Source organism: Prionailurus bengalensis, chromosome B1, assembly GCF_016509475.1.
Source record: "Prionailurus bengalensis isolate Pbe53 chromosome B1, Fcat_Pben_1.1_paternal_pri, whole genome shotgun sequence".
Taxonomy (NCBI): domain Eukaryota; kingdom Metazoa; phylum Chordata; class Mammalia; order Carnivora; family Felidae; genus Prionailurus; species Prionailurus bengalensis.
The window spans coordinates 142,385,745-142,401,813 of NC_057344.1; the positions used below are offsets into that span (position 1 = coordinate 142,385,745).

Consider the following 16,069-nt stretch of genomic DNA (forward strand, 5'->3'; position numbering starts at 1 on the left):
GCAATGATCCCACCCTCCCAATGAGCCCAAAGCCTTTTTGGCAAACAGCTATTAAAGAGTTTCCATTTCACTCAGCCAGAGGCATTGCTACTAACTCAGTTTGCTCGGCTATATCACTAACAAAAAAAATTCTTCAGGGAAAAACAAACTGAAGGCAAAAAAATTAAAACAACAACAACAACAAAAAACCACCCCAAAACATTAGCAATTCTAAGAGAACAGGAAAAAGGAGGAAGAGTTTGGTTTCATCCTAACGTACAGTAAGGGAAATGACAGTCCTCTCAAGGATGGCCTGAAAAATAATGAACTTTTGGGTGTCATCACAAATATTCCCATGGGAGTTTTTCAGAGTATCCCTTGGCAATGAAAAAAAAAAAGCATATAACGTATGCATAGCCATGTAAGATACATTATAGGGAAAAGTGCACTGAAAAGTAACTTAAATCTTTGTCCTTATGATGGGAAAGTCTCCTAAGAGTGAAAATGACACCAACAGTACCTCTGCAGACCCCGTGGTCAGGGTAGAAGCCTTCTCCACAGCTGGACAGGCAGCGGCCTTGGCGCAGAGCCTGGGGCTGGATGCAGGCTGTGCAGTGAGAGGCCGTGGGTCCGGAGCAGCTGGCACATGAATGATGACAAACTGAAGAAGAGAGCAAGAGAGAACCATGGGACCCAGGACTAAAGAGCCTCCTTCTTGCCTGGGCTCCTTATGTGGGAGGAAGCCCCTCCTGGGTCACTCTTAATCCCTTTCAGCTGTCACACCAAATCAAGGGGAGAGATGTATGAAGAGAGGGTTATATTACCAGAACTGCCCACAATGCCCCTTTATCCATCCATGTTCTATTATTTATTAGCTACCTTTTATTTAGTGTTTGTGTTAAATGTTTTATAAACATTGCTGAATTTAACTTCATAGCAATTTTGAGGGTTTGCAGACAAGAAAACTGAAGTCTTGGGAAGTTAAAAAATTTACCGAAGATCACAGAGCTAATTAGCAGAAGAGCTGGGATTTAGCCCTAGGTCTATCTGAACCTAAAACCCTGAACCCGAATAGGGAAGGGTGGAAAGTTTACACGTCTGAGTGCTAGAAGCACTGGAATTTTGGCTGACTTGTCCACTAACTCATCTATGTCCTTAGCCAAGTCAGAGTCTCTCCAGGCCTAGGTTTCTTGGCACATGCACAGTGAGGTGGGACTCACTGGTCATTTAAGACACTTCTGACATTACAAGGTTTTAAGTAAGAATTATATTAAACAATCTGACCATTACATGTGACAATGTCAGGCATGCATCTTTGCTACTGTGGTCCTGGGTGGTAACAGTGGGACATCTCTAACTGTAATTTACAGATATTACCATGGCCTGTCCTAAGGGACAGGATTGAGATACTAAAAGACTCCAGAGAACAATGGGCAGGAGCCGGGAAAGGGGAGTGTGGAAGTGGATGAGACCCTTGGGAGCAGGATGTTGTGGAAAAGGAATAAACACTGGGTGAGTAAAGAGGTTGGCAGACAGGAGGGAGGTTGATAAGTCAAGGTTGTGGGACAGATCTCAATATTCTGCCACTAACCCACACTATAGGTAGAAGTGAAAATATTTATGTTTGTTTGGGAGGAGAGGGGCAATCAAGGTGTCCCAGGCAGCAATAAGTTCCCAGAGTTGCCTGCAAGGAAAGACACAAGTCAAGCATATATAAGTAGAAACTTATAAAGTCTAAAATAGAAATGTTTCGTAGTTAAATTTGTGCGAATCTGAAAGAAATAATACATACAGCATATAAGATCAAATTTTCAATAGATACAGATGTCAGCTTTACAAGACATCAAACTTGGTTTTTTATTTTATTTTCTGTGGCATGTCATAGTTGCCAATACATGTATTTGTAAATGCCATCTAAGATAGGATTCTGTCATACCTACAATCTAAGTTAGTGAGGGTTTATAAGTACACAAAGACTATATGAATATCTTAAAGATATTGTTGGCATTGAAAAGGACCAAATGGGGCCCCTGGGTGGCGCAGTCGGTTAAGCGTCCGACTTCAGCCAGGTCACGATCTCGCGGTCCGTGAGTTTGAGCCCCGCATCAGGCTCTGGGCTGATGGCTCAGAACCTGGAGCCTGTTTCCGATTCTGTGTCTCCCTCTCTCTCTGCCCCTCCCCCGTTCATGCTCTGTCTCTCTCTGTCCCCCAAAAAATAAATAAACGTTGAAAAAAAATTAAAAAAAAAAAAAAAAAAAGGACCAAATGATCTCTAATAGGTGATTGGTATGCATAAGTACTTTACTTAATCACTCAAGTCCTCCAGTACCCACCCGCATCACCCACTCCCACACCAAATACACACAGGTTCCATAATGAAAAAGCTATTCCTTTTAATTCGACATTTTCCCATCATAGACACAAATTCCCAAATGAGCAACAAGTATTGTCAAATGCGTTAAATATTTTTTGACGATGATAATGATTACCCATGTCTTACCTTTGCAGCTGCCAGTGGACTCAGCATAGTACCCACCAGGGCATTCAGCAATGCATTTCCCATCATGCAACACTGTCTTCTCGGCACAGGTAAGACATCTGGGACTATTGGGACCACAACTCTTACAGGATTGGTCACAAGCTAAGGGGGAGGAAAACCCACCAGAGAAAGTCAACAGTGAGCAAAGGGAGCAGAGAAGTCTATTCTTTACAATGTCCATAATTGGTATTAACATGGAAATCACATTCTCTGGCCGCTCATCTGAGTTCTGTTTCCTTGACTCCAACATTTCAAAGTACTCTGTACTTTCTGTTTTCATAGTTGAAGTAGAACCAGATAATTATTCATTGAACTAACCATAACATAGCTGGCAGGTACACCTACCAGGGTATCCAATTTAATATAGGACTTAAAGTCAAAATGGCCTTGGGGGTGGGGATCCCAGTCCAATTGGAGTTGAAGATACTCTCAAACTCATTAATAATCAGAAAAATGCAAATTAAAATGGGATGTCCCAGTATATCTATTAACCAGAAGAAAAAAAAAATCTGAAGCTTGATGATAATGCCAAACAGTAGCAAGGATGTGGAGATGAGACAACCTTCACACTTAAGAGTATAGAAGCTGGGAAGCTACCTGGTACTACTTAGTCTAATAAAGAATATGCAGAGATAAGAAACAAACAATTCTGCTCCCAGATTACCCATCCCCAGGAACCTTCCACACAGGTTCATAAAAGGGAATGTTTGAGGCTTTTCACTGGTGCTCTCTAGTGACAGCATGGGGATGGAGGGAGGTGGGGAGTCCCTCATGGACAGTGGATGGGTGAGCTATGGGGGACGCAGACCAAGGAGTGAGAAGCAAAGGGCTAGATGAGATAGCAACACAGCTGACTCATAAATCATAATGCTGAGTGAAAAAAAGATAACCTGAACTTCATGACACAAGATCATTTAAGGGGGAAAAAAAGGTATATATACTCAAGAGAATATCCATTTTACATGACACCATAAAAACAAAGAGATAAAAAAATTAAAATAGTTGCCTTGGTGAGGAAGGGAAATGAATATAAAAGGAAGGAAAGAGAGACAAAGGAGAAGAGGAAGGAAGAGAGAGAGAATGGCTAACAGAAACCTCTGAACTTACTTTGATTTATTATGTTAGCTAGAGTCAGAAGAGCCCTTCGTAATAGCATAAGTACTTAAAAGACTAAAGAATGAGGAGGTTTTTGTCCTTTGAATTTCCCCACCCTTTATATCTAACATTTGTAAAACTCAAAGCATGAACCACCAATGAACTTGGTTGCTATAAATTCTTTCAGCCAGGGCATACCACCGTTTATGACAGGTTGTGCTGGATTTTTCTCAGCACTTGACTTTGAGATTTCTACAGATATGTGCTGCTTGGTTATAAATTATTAAACCAACACTGGCTGGCCTTTATCTTGAATAGCACTGAACTGAACTGGAAATAAGTCAGCATTATCAGCATCAGACGTTTTAATTAACATTCCGATACCAATCAGTGACTTGGTTCACTGATGTTTGGGAAAATATTTATACAAACACTTCTGAAGGCATTTGACACAAACTTAGAGAACTCTAAGAATTTTATGAAAAGTATAAACTCCAGTCTTTATCAAAAGGCCTGTTGGTCAATGTCAATGGTATCACAAAGTCTTGCATCATGCTAAGCAAATGGCAGGCATTCAGTAATTACCTGTTGATTAATTGACTGGTTGGCTGACTAATGTCAGCAATGGTCCATCCTCCTATCTGGAAGGCTTTTTTTTTTTTCTGATGCTTTGTTTCAAAATGTATACAGATAGCATTCCAGATGTGTATTCCCTCCCTAAGCCACCTGTTCAGTAGTCTTCTTTTTTAATTTGTTCTGTCAGTAAGGAGGTCTGGCTTTCTTCATCCAACTTCTTAGCCAAAGTAGATTTCCACTTCTCACCACCTCAAGGCTCACACTAATCCCTCCTTTTTTTTCAAGCCTTCCTTTTAAATACCTGTTTCCCCAGCAAAAGTTGCTTTCTCAATCCAGATAATATCGTCTCAGTAGCAGGTCAGTGTCACCACCCCTCATCAGTGACAGTAGCCAGCTTCCTTGGGGACTTACAAGCTAAATGCCTTTGGATTTGTGCAAATTTGACATGTGCTGACCTTTAGAGAATGCATCTGGATTAATTGAGCAGGAAAGTGATGCTGGCAGAAAAAGATTAAAATGCTCAGGCTAACGGCAGCCTGGCCCTTCTTTCCTTGTTCTCTCCTGAAGCTACACAAAAGCCACCTGTGACTCGTCCACATCAAGTGACATTTTTCACACCAGTGATGCTGATGGATCTCTGCACAGCTTTAAGCAAGCAGCTGCCAGGGGTTATCTCTCTTTCCTAAGACAAGTGGATTTGTCAAATCCCAAAGATCATCTCATTTTTGCTGTTGCCCTGCTCAGTAAACAAAATGAGGACAATAACTCAAGAAAGTTTTATGGGCTGTACATTTTTATTGATTTAGTGGGACTTTGCTAAAAAAAAAAAATGCATCACAGCCTTCCTGTAGGTATGACCATCACAGTAAACTCAATTCAAACCTTTCATTCACTATCAGGTGCCTACCTGTGGACTTGGCAATGTCCACAGGGCAGCGGCTGATCTAAAGACTGACAGGAAGACAGGGAGAAAGGGGAAGAAGAGGATAGCCAGAGACAATAATGAGAAGGAGAAGGAGAAGGAAAAAATAGGGGAGGTGCAGAGGGAGGTATCTCATTATAGCCAGTAAAGCAGTTGGGAGGCAAGTAAAATCTAAAGCTAGAAGACCTAGGCTTGAATCCTAACTCTGCCCCTTATTAGTGATATGTGACCTTAAGGGAGTTTCTTAACCTCTCTGTCTCCTCTGGACCATGAGGATGGTAATAATAACCATCTCCTGAAACTGTTGTGAGGAACAGACACCAAACACAACACTTAATCTGTGCCAGGCACTGTGCTAAATGCCTGCCTATATCAACTCAGTCCTCCCAATAGCCTTCTGAGCCAGGTGTGTGTTAGTTTCCTGCTGCTGCTGTGACAAATTACCACAAACTCAGTGGCTTAAGTCAACACAAATTTATTATCTTACAGCTTTAGAGGTCAGAAGTCCTAAAGCCAAGCCATCAGCAGGACTGCATTCCTGCTGGAAGCCCTAGGGGCAGATCCATTGCCTTGTCTCTTCCCCAAGTCTAGAGGCTGCCTGCATACCCACTGCCCCGTCTTGGCATCGCCCCGACTCCTGCTTCTGTCTCAGATCTCCTTTTCAGACTTCCACCCTTCTGCCTCCCTCCTAGAAGGACCCTTACGGTTAACTGGCTCACCCGGGTAATCCAGGATCAGCTCTCCCATCTCAAGATCCTTAACTTAATCACACCTACAGAATCCCTTCTGCCATTTAAAGCAGCCATATTGACAAGTTCTGGCTATTAGGATATAGACATCTTTGAGGGCCATTATTCTGTCTACCACAGCTGCCACTATTACCTCCATTCTACAAAAGGGAAACTGACACATGGAGAGATTATGTAACCTGCCCAAGGTCATGCTCTTCCCCCCATACTTTCTGCCTCTCAGTGGGTAATGTTTTATTTTTTTAAATTTTTTAATGTTTTATTTATTCTTTTTTTTTTTTTAATTTTTTTTCCACGTTTATTTATTTTTGGGACAGAGAGAGACAGAGCATGAACGGGGGAGGGGCAGAGAGAGAGGGAGACACAGAATCGGAAACAGGCTCCAGGCTCTGAGCCATCAGCCCAGAGCCTGACGCGGGGCTCGAACTCACGGACCGCAAGATCGTGACCTGGCTGAAGTCGGACGCTTAACCGACTGTGCCACCCAGGGGCCCCAATGTTTTATTTATTCTTGAGAGAGAGAGAGACAGAGCACAAGCAAGGGAGGGGCAGAGCAAGAAAGGGACACAGAATTCGAAGCAGACTCCAGGCTCTGAGCTGTCATCCCAGAGCTGGACGCAGGGCTGGAACCTATGAGAGGTGAGATCATGACCCGAGCCAAAGTTGGATGCTCAACCAACTGAGCCACCCATGCGCCCCAATGGATAATGTTTGTAAAGCACTTGGAAGGAAACAGTAGGTTAACTCTTACTGTCATGCCATGGGCATTAAAGGTAGAATACACAGTAACTGCTTCAGCTAAGTCAGGGGCACCAACACAGAGGTGAGTCTGCCTTTGGCTGGTCTAAGAGTGTCTTTATTTACATGCATATGTGGAAGGCTGTCTGGCGCTGTTGAGGAGTTTCAAAATTGGAGGAAGGAAGCCTTGCTCCTCTCCCTACAGCTGAGAGTCTGGAGCAAGCAGCCTGAGTCTCAGAGGATGAGGCTAGAATGAACACCCTAACCTAACAAGCTGTTGAGGAGTGGGGGTGTTAAAGGTGATCCTATCAGTTCAGAAAAAAAGTGTTTTGTAAACTACTAAAACACTGCCAATGTTACCAGCCATTTTCATATTGGTTGAGTAAAAGAAACGTTCTAATTAGAATAAAATGAAGGATGCTGGAAGAAAAACAAACAAAAAAGATGCTCTGGCATGCAAAGCCGGGCACTTACCACTGCAGATCCCCTGCTTGTTGTAGAACCCAAGGCCACAGCTGCTGTCACAGCTGCCCTCCCTCAGCACTTGGAGGGGGTCTCTGCAGCCCAAGCAGTGCTTCTCTGTCGGACCCCAGCAGGCAGAACAGGACTCATGGCAGACTGCAGGCAAACAGCAAAATCAGTGAACAGTCTATAGTGGAAAGGGCTGGTTGCAATTTTTCTTTCAAAGATTTTAGAATTTATAAGGAGGATGTTGGTGCCTTCATTCCTAAATCGCGATGCACATATGTATATCCCAGGAGGAAAAAAAAAAAAACACCCCCCACAATACCTATTTCTGTTGGCCAGAAGTACAACTTCCATAAATGACTGCTAAGAGACTTGGAACAGGAAATCAGAGGCTTTTGAGTAATGAGAATCACAGGGAAGGGAATCATAATTTTCAAGACAAAGATGGTCTGTCTAATGAAATCAGATGGCCCTCTATCACCTTGCCACCTTGCCTTTTGTAACCATGCGATGAACTGTTGACAGGATCACTACTCCTACGTTCAACACCATCAAGAATCAGCAAGGACGAATGCCATGTACTTTTGTCCTTGATTAAACCTTGAAAGACCTGGTACTTCTGGATTTTTACTGCTCTCTCCCTCTTTCCATCCCTCTCTTCTCTCTCTCTCTGTCCTACCTCAACCCTTTCCTTCTGTCCTTCCTCATTACTCTTCTGGTCCCCTTAGTCTCTGGTTTGCCCCACCAGCTTCTGCTCTCGGCATATATCTTGAGAGTCTTTCTCTTACAAGTTAACTTTCTAACCATACATTGTTCCAAAACCAGAGTTTTTCCTTTAACATTCAAAAATGTCCTTCTCAGGGTGCCTGGGTGGCTCAGTTGTTTAAACATCAGCATCTGACTCTTGATTTCAGCTCAGGTCATGATGTCATGGTTTGTGGGATCAAGCCCCATGTTTGGGATCCTCTCTCTCCCTCTATCTCTGCCCTTCCCCTGCTCTCTCTCTCTCTTTCTCTCTCGAAATAAATAAATAAATAAATATTTTTTAAAAATGTCCTCCTCTTTTAGAATTTGATTTTTTTTTTATTACTATTAGGCTTACTTCTCACCTTAGCATGTCTGCAAACAGAGGCCTATTCTAAATGACTGGATATATTCAAATTTGGTTCACTGTCTGTATGGTTAAGCCCAACACATGCTTCTGTTAATGCACCCTGGTTTTCAAAATGTTTGCTTCACAGTGGAGCACAATCTATTTGCAGAGGTATTCATTCTGACCAAAATTGGTAGAGAGAATTCTTTTGCTGATTGGAAGAGACTTGGGAACTATACACCTAAGTAATTTCATTAGGTATCCCTTTAGAATCAGAAAAGGGTGCCTGCATTGAGAATCTCAAGATCCAATCCTCTCCTCTCAGCTTTCAACTGCACAGGAAAGTCTTAATTTCAGACAACTTTCCCCCCCCCCCCAACAAATTTAGAGATAATTACAAATTCTGTTAAATTCCAAGAAGGACTCTTCAATAAAGAATAACAGTGGTAAGGGTAGAAGGGACCAACTTTAGGTGGATCTGAAAGATGGGAAGTGGACAGCTCTAGGTTTGCACAACAAAGCCTTTGAGAAAGGAAGGAGTTTAGGGGTGCAAGGAATAGAAGGCTGCCCCTGTGGCTGAAGCTAGTGGACATAGTGAGACCAGCAGGGCACAGAGGATCACAGTAAGGAATGGTAGGGCACAGTGGACTGATTCATGGCTGGAAGGATAGGATGAGGCCCAATCAAACTTGACCTTGGAGATCATGGAAAGAAATCAGGATTTTACCCTAATTGTAATGTGAAGTCATGAATGGGATTAAACAAGATAGACACAAACCCCGATTTTTAAAGCTCTCTCTGGGTGCCATGTAGAGAGGGTGTAAGGACTTGCCTACAGGCAGAGAGACCAGTGTGGAAGCCATTGCTCTGGTCCAGGCAAGAGATGACAACAGCAGATGAAAAGCAGAGATGGAAGAAAGTTTACTTATTTATTACCTGGTTCCCTTGCTAGACTGTAAGCTTCATGAGGGCAAAATCCATTTCCATTTAGTTTAACTCTGTGCTGAGCACACTGCTTGGTACTGTACATTTGGTACTTCACTTATACTTAACATCTCATTTATATTTTATAAATGTTACATGGGAACACTGCCAATATTAGGATAAGCTACTAAAACTACATTATAACTAAAGATGTGGATACAAAGCTCCCAGTAACAAGTTCTACCCTGAACATACATGAAATCTGTCATTCATTTATTCAGCTACCCTTCAATTAATGACTCTACTCACCATCTGAAGTGCCAATCACCGTTTGTGCCTCTGCCTTATTGTTGATTCAAAGACACTACTTAAAAATAAACAACAACAACAACAACAAAAACACAAAAAAGCAAATAAAAAACCCAATTTCACTCCTAAGAAGGTATGTCGGGCTAATCTATCGATATTCAACAGAAGCATCTACCACATGCAAGGTTGTGCTAGCCTGTGGGGCCTTCCCAGCTAGCCATCGGTCAGAAGTCTGCTAGAGGAAACATTTAAACCACCCCATCACTTGAGCTCATTGGTAGCATTATGCAAACTGCACCAGGGAGAAAGTGCCTGAGAGGATGATGAGAACTAAAGACTAAAAAGACAACAGGGACCAGATCACAAATGTCAGGCATGCCGGGTAAAGACCTTGGACTTCATCTGTAAAAGTTTTAATCAATTTTTCTTCTTAGAGAGTTTGCTCTGCAGTGGGGAGAGGAGAGAGCAATTAACTCAAGACATTCTTGAGGCATGAAATCATTTTTGTCCAGGGGGTGCAGAGGAGATGAGAAATTAAAGTACAATCCCCTAGTTCTCTTCAGGAATCGGCTGATCGCAGTGTAGACCCTTAGCTGCATGGGCTTTTAAAATCGTAAAAAATACTTCCAACCTGGTTGGTAAATGGCTATCATCCTGGTCCCTCCCTGATAGTCTGGTTCTATTCCTGGGAATCCTGAAAGACACTGTGCTTCAGGACCTGAAAGGTTCTGACATAGAAGAGGGTCTCAGGTACCCCACCACCCTGACTTCTGACCAATCTGATCTGTGCCATATTACTTGTTACACATTTTTAACATTATCCCTAGTGTTGAAAATCAGAATAGGGCCAAAGGATGAGCAGGATAGAGGCTACAGGCTTAGGGATGGCACTTAAACCTGTCACAAACTGAGCAGTACTTAGCATTTCGGCCCTGTCTTCTGCTATGTCCCTTGAGCAAGCTAGATCTATGGAGCAGGGTACCCTAAGCATGCCGTACGCCTGTCTGTGGTTTCTGGATGCCCTACACAGGATTCACCCAGTTGGGAATGCCTCCATCTCCTTCCATAGTCCTTATAACACAGCTTACACTTGAGAGGCCTAAGCTGTCATTACTTCTGTGAAGCTTTATTGAACTTGTTCAAACAGTCACTTCCTTCCTCTGTGTTCCTGCAGAATGTTGTATATTCTCTATGGTATTTATCCTATTGTCCTGATCATTTGGTTACAAAGCAATGCCTTTCAATGAAATGTAGTAGCCTCCAAAACAGGGGCCAGGTTTGAATCATCTTAAACCTCCAGTGTCCAGATTGATAACTTGTACAAAGTGAGTATTCATTAAATGTATGTTAAATGGATACCCAGCAGTCTTTTTTTTTTTACTGGTTATGAGGGATTTATCCTATCAGTTAGTTACCTTCTACATGGAAACAGCTAACCATGAGGTCATAGTCTGAACATATGATAACTGAAGGTAGATAGTCTTGAGTCTGTAAATCTACCTAATAAATATTGGGTTACAGATCTACTTATGATGACAACTATTTATGCCACATCTATACAGAGTACCAAATATGAGGCCAGGCCATCTCTTTTTCCATAGCAAACAAAAGGCATGTTCCATGGTTAGTCAAGACAACAGAAGGGATTTTTATTTCTTCAATACAGGACTATAATGAACTGTCATTTCCTTTTTCTTTTTCTTTCTTTCTTTCTTTCCTTTTTTTTTTTTTTTTTTGAGCTATCATTCCTTAAAATGACATACTCCTACTGTGTTTTGCAATTGATTTCTAATTTCTAACACTGAACATATGTTACTGCAGATAATCTCTTCTTCCAGGCTTATTTTACGTGTGGCTTTTATTACACTTCGGTTATTATGAAAAATAGAAGGTCACTCCCTGACTTTTTACCATAATTTCTCTTAGTGATACATGTCCAATCACCCAGGGTTTTTGAATTGATATTGTGAAAATGTGGCAATAAATTTAAAAAGGTGGCTAATGAGAGAAAACCATCTACTTATCTCACATGCAGTAGATAATTTATTTAGGAAAGCCCCGGACTTTTCTGGAGCATAGCAAGACATGTGCTGGCTTGCTGAGCAATTCATTTCAAAATGAAAAGGAACGAATTACTTTTCTTTTGGCAATTCCATATTGAAATCCTACTCTAAAAATAAGAAACTTTTTTTGTGACTTGGTAATTTTGAAATAGAAGATTGCTGTAAAGAAATTTTAACGTGTGCTTCTCTAAGCAGACAATGCAGCCCTTTTCCAGGAAAGCGTAAAAAGCACTTCCCGTGGGCCACTTCTCATCTTCCGGAAAGCTCTCCCAGACCTCAGGCAGTGGATCCAGACACGAGTGGACTCAGCCTTCAGTTCAAAATGCCCCTCAGGAATGAAAAGGAGCTTTGGTCCCTCACCTTCCCCATGGCCTTTTGGAATAAGTTCCTCTGCCATTCCCAGGGAACTGGCACACTTGATCAGCAGACCCTTTGAGGTTTACCACTGAGGCTGAGTTCAGATCTCCAAACCACCAAAGGGGTTCTCACTCACAACTACACAGAAGCAGCCCAAACGGCAGGCACAAGCAGCTATGCCACCCACAAGTCAAATTCCTTCATTTCGTCCCCGATCCATTTTGTAGCAACTGCTAGCTTTCATTCTTATCACACAAATGACTGGGAAGTACTTGCCAAGTGCTAAAGTATTATCAGGAGATAGTGGGTAAATTTCCAATAGGAAGCTCTTGTTGTATCTTACAATCAATTTCCCCATTCCTTGCTTTGCTAATCTGCAAAGTGGGAATAAGCTTCGTTGCACCTAACTCACAGGGAGCTGGCGAGATGACACATTTGAGAACACAGAGAACATGGCAGGTGATGCAGTGAGTAACATACCCTGGGAGACCTAGCACCTGTGGCTTTAACGGGTGTCAAAAGCAAAGTAATTATAAAGGGAACAAATGAAAGTGCAGCAGGAGACAGGAGAGGAAAGGACAGAAAAGACTACAGGAAAGGCGGGTTCACTTAGAAAGGAAGTGAACAGAACTGCCAGAGATCATTCCAGCAGTTACAAGAAGGGGTTCCAGCCTTTTCCAGAGGACTCATACTCTAAAGTTATTCCTTTGCAATCTCTACAACACATTAACAAAAGCCCTTTGGAATAGCTTTTGTTATTTTGGTGACGGCTTTTTGGTGAGGGCTTGAGGGGAAGTCCAAGTGCTGGGCAAAATACTCCCCTTACCCCCTGGTACAGCCCCACAGGAGGCCAAGGCTACTTGTCTAAGAAGCGTAAATGCCAGACAAATTTAAGAGGAAAGGTAGTTCATAGGCGTAATCATCATTTTTGATCCTTTTACTGCAATCTTCTCTCCCCTCCAGGCTAGGTCTCTGTCCCCAACCTTCCTCCTTGTGCCAACAAAAAACCTTATACCCTGAAATGGGAATATTTGGTCTCCGTACATTCCGAAAAGTCCTATGTACTTGAGGGAGCTCATAACAGAAAAAATACAAATACATGAAAAAAATCTTTTGCTTCAGAAATAGCCAGAGATACGCAAAGTAAACAAGAGAGCAGCAACTATATGCAATCAATTAAATGTACACACAGTGATCTGTATACATCTTAGAAACAGTGCTTAGAAAGAAAAAAAAAGGGGGGAGTGGGGAGAATGATTCATCAAGGTAACAAATATACCAGTCTGCTGGAGGATGGTGATAACAGGGGAGGCTATGTGTGTGTGAGAGCAGGGAGTAACTGGGAAATCTCTGTGCCTCCCCTTTTATTTTGCTGTGAACTTAAAACTGCTCTAAAAAATAAATAAATAGAGTCTTTAAAATTAAAAAAAAAGGAAAAGAATGAAATATCTACTTACCAATATTTATGAATATTTAAAAGAGTTCTCTTTATTATTATTATTTTTTTTAACGTTTTTATTTTATTTTTTGAGAGACAGAGACAGAGCACTAGTTGGGGAAGGGCAGAGAGAGAGGGATACACAGAATCTGAAGCAGGCTCCAGACTCTGAGCTGTCAGCACAGAGCCCAACGCGGGGTTCGAACCCACGAACTGTGAGATCATGACCTAAGCTGAAGTCAGATGCTTAACTGACTGAGTCACCCAGGCACCCCTATTTATGAATATTTAAAATAGGTGCATACAAAACAAAAAGAGCACACACACACACACACACAATACATATTAAATTGCATTAGAATAGTTCCTTAAGTGGGGGGTTGGGGGGAGGAGAAATGGAAATAGGTTACAGGAGCAAAAAGGATGGGCAGACAGATAGGCATAGATAGATAAGCAAGAGAAATAGCTTGCCCAGGCTAATGATGGAAATGAACACATAAGTATGATTAAGTCAACCATCTTCATGTGAATCCCAAGAATAAGTAAAAGAAAGAAATTAAACAAACTTCCATTTTGTGCCAATCAACCTGACAAACAAGAAGAATCGTAACACCTAACACTCACAAGGGTGGTAGGAAGTAGGCACTCATTTGTGTCTAGCAGGAGTACAAGTTATAACTTTTTCAAAAGACAGTCACATATTGAAGTGTCAAAGGTTTCAACAGTACATATATAACTTGGACCCAGAAATTGAAGAACTTAGCCTAATCCAATATATTTTCCACAATTTTCTATTAAAACTGTTTACATTGGGAGGAAGCCAAACCATAAGAGACTCTTAAAAACTGAGAATAAACTGAAGGTTGATGGGGGGTGGGAGGGAGGGGAAAGTGGGTGATGGGCATTGAGGAGGGCACCTGTTGGGATGACCACTGGGTGTTGCATGGAAACCAATTTGACAATAAATTTCATATTAAAAAAAAAAACAACTGTTTACATCGTGGGGCGCCTGGTTGGTTAAGCGTCCAACTTCAGCTCAGGTCATGATCTCATGGTTCCTGAGTTTGAGCCCCACCCCGGGCTCTATGCTGACAGCTTAGAGCCTGGAGCCTGCTTCAGATTGTGTGTCCCCTTCTCTCTCTGCCCCTCCCCCACTCATGCTCTGTCTCTCTCTCTCAAAAATAAGTAAACATTAAAAAAATTATTTTAATGTTTACATCATGGTTATTTATGATAATGGAAAAATTAGGAACAAACATCATACCACAGAGGACTGGCTAAATGAATTCTTGCATAGCCCCAGATGGAAAGTTATAAAACAGCTTTAAAAAGATTTTGTAGAAGGATAATAAATAACATGGGGAAAACAGGCAATAAAACTATATATAGAGTGTGATTTTACCTTTGAAAAATAAATAAATGTGTGTATATCTGTGTACATAACACACACACACACACACACACACACACACACACACACTCATAAATTGGGAAGATATTCACCAAAATACTGACAGTAGTAATTTGGGACAGTTTGAGTCAGGGATTTTCGCTGATTTTTTATTGTGCCTTGAATTTTACTGACTTCATCAAATTATTTTTTGTAATAAACATGAATTCATTTCGTGTTTAGGGGAAAAATTTACTGAAAGGGGAGGAAAAAAATAAGCCTGTAATCCTTTTCCTTAAGGCACATGCTGGGTAAATAGCTAATTAATCTATTAACCACATTTGTGATATAGCTGAATGATTTACTCATCTTGGGTAACATATTTCAATTTTCAGCAAGGTCTTCTGTAGAACTTGGACCAAAGGGATGACTTCCCAGTGGGCAGAGGCTTTGTCAGGTACACACGAAGAGGCTTTGTCAGGTACACACATTTTACATGCAGGCCAGCTTTGCATTGGTACATAAGTCAAGGATAATGGCAGACATTCAGCTCATAAGAAATGTTCTTAAAGTTATCTTTTCTATCTCCTGCCCCTCTACCTGTACTTCTAAATCTACAACACAAGAACACCACAAGAGCTTTCAAATGCAGTGACCACCTTGGCCCAGCTTGAGCCAAATGGAGCTCTCAGATTCCACTTATCCACTGTGACCATTGGCAACCCACAGCTGCTAGGACTCCCTGGGTTGTTTTTTTTTCAGCCCCCATTAATTAAATGGCTATTGATTTCTCCACTGATACCTTGATTCTATTTATCTACAGAAATTGAAAAGCCAGAGGGACCACCAACCAAAACCAAGCTTTTGATGGGGAGAATTCTCAGACTTCCTGGCTGCACTAGCATAGCCTGCTCAGATCTCAACAGTGATAACATGGAGGTGCTGTTTGCTCTGTGGGCAGCCTAAAAAGGGAGGGGAAGGTTGTGCAGGGAGAGAGTTGGGGTGGGGAATAGGAAAAAGAGAGAAAGAATGTATGCCATATAGCCTAGTTAAAATAACTGAGAACCCTTGGACCTGGGCAGAAAGCCAGAAGTCTTGTCACTAGTTTGCAATCCATAGCTAAAATATTTGGGGGTTCAGATTTGTCAGGAAGAATGGACTCTGTCTGGAAGATAAACTCCCTTGCATTTGTGGCGGGCTTTCTCTGCTGGTATGTGATACTTCTGTCTGTCATTTGTCTTTTGGCATACGCAGCAAGGGTCTGTAAGCAGCACAGGCAAATGCCAAACATAGCTAGTCTCCTGCTACAGCAAAGGTCGCAGGCACAACACTGCCAGCTGCTTTTTCCTTCTCTCCACTTAACCTTTACATGAATGTCCAAAGAGGGAGAGGCCTTGGACTACCATTGTCACCTGTTTCACTGGGTCTA

General features: G+C 41.8%; 1 protein-coding gene across 1 annotated transcript in view; it reads right to left on the reverse strand.

Moving 5' to 3' along the window:
• FRAS1 (Fraser extracellular matrix complex subunit 1) overlaps window positions 1-16,069 on the reverse strand; it is a 428,246-nt gene that overhangs the window by 206,497 nt on the left and 205,680 nt on the right. The window contains exons 15-17 of the mRNA XM_043572402.1: window positions 7,073-7,216; window positions 2,480-2,620; window positions 500-640 (exon numbers count right to left, since the gene is read on the reverse strand). Coding sequence (XP_043428337.1) covers window positions 500-640; window positions 2,480-2,620; window positions 7,073-7,216 — 426 coding nt within the window. The remainder of the gene's footprint in view (window positions 1-499; window positions 641-2,479; window positions 2,621-7,072; window positions 7,217-16,069) is intronic.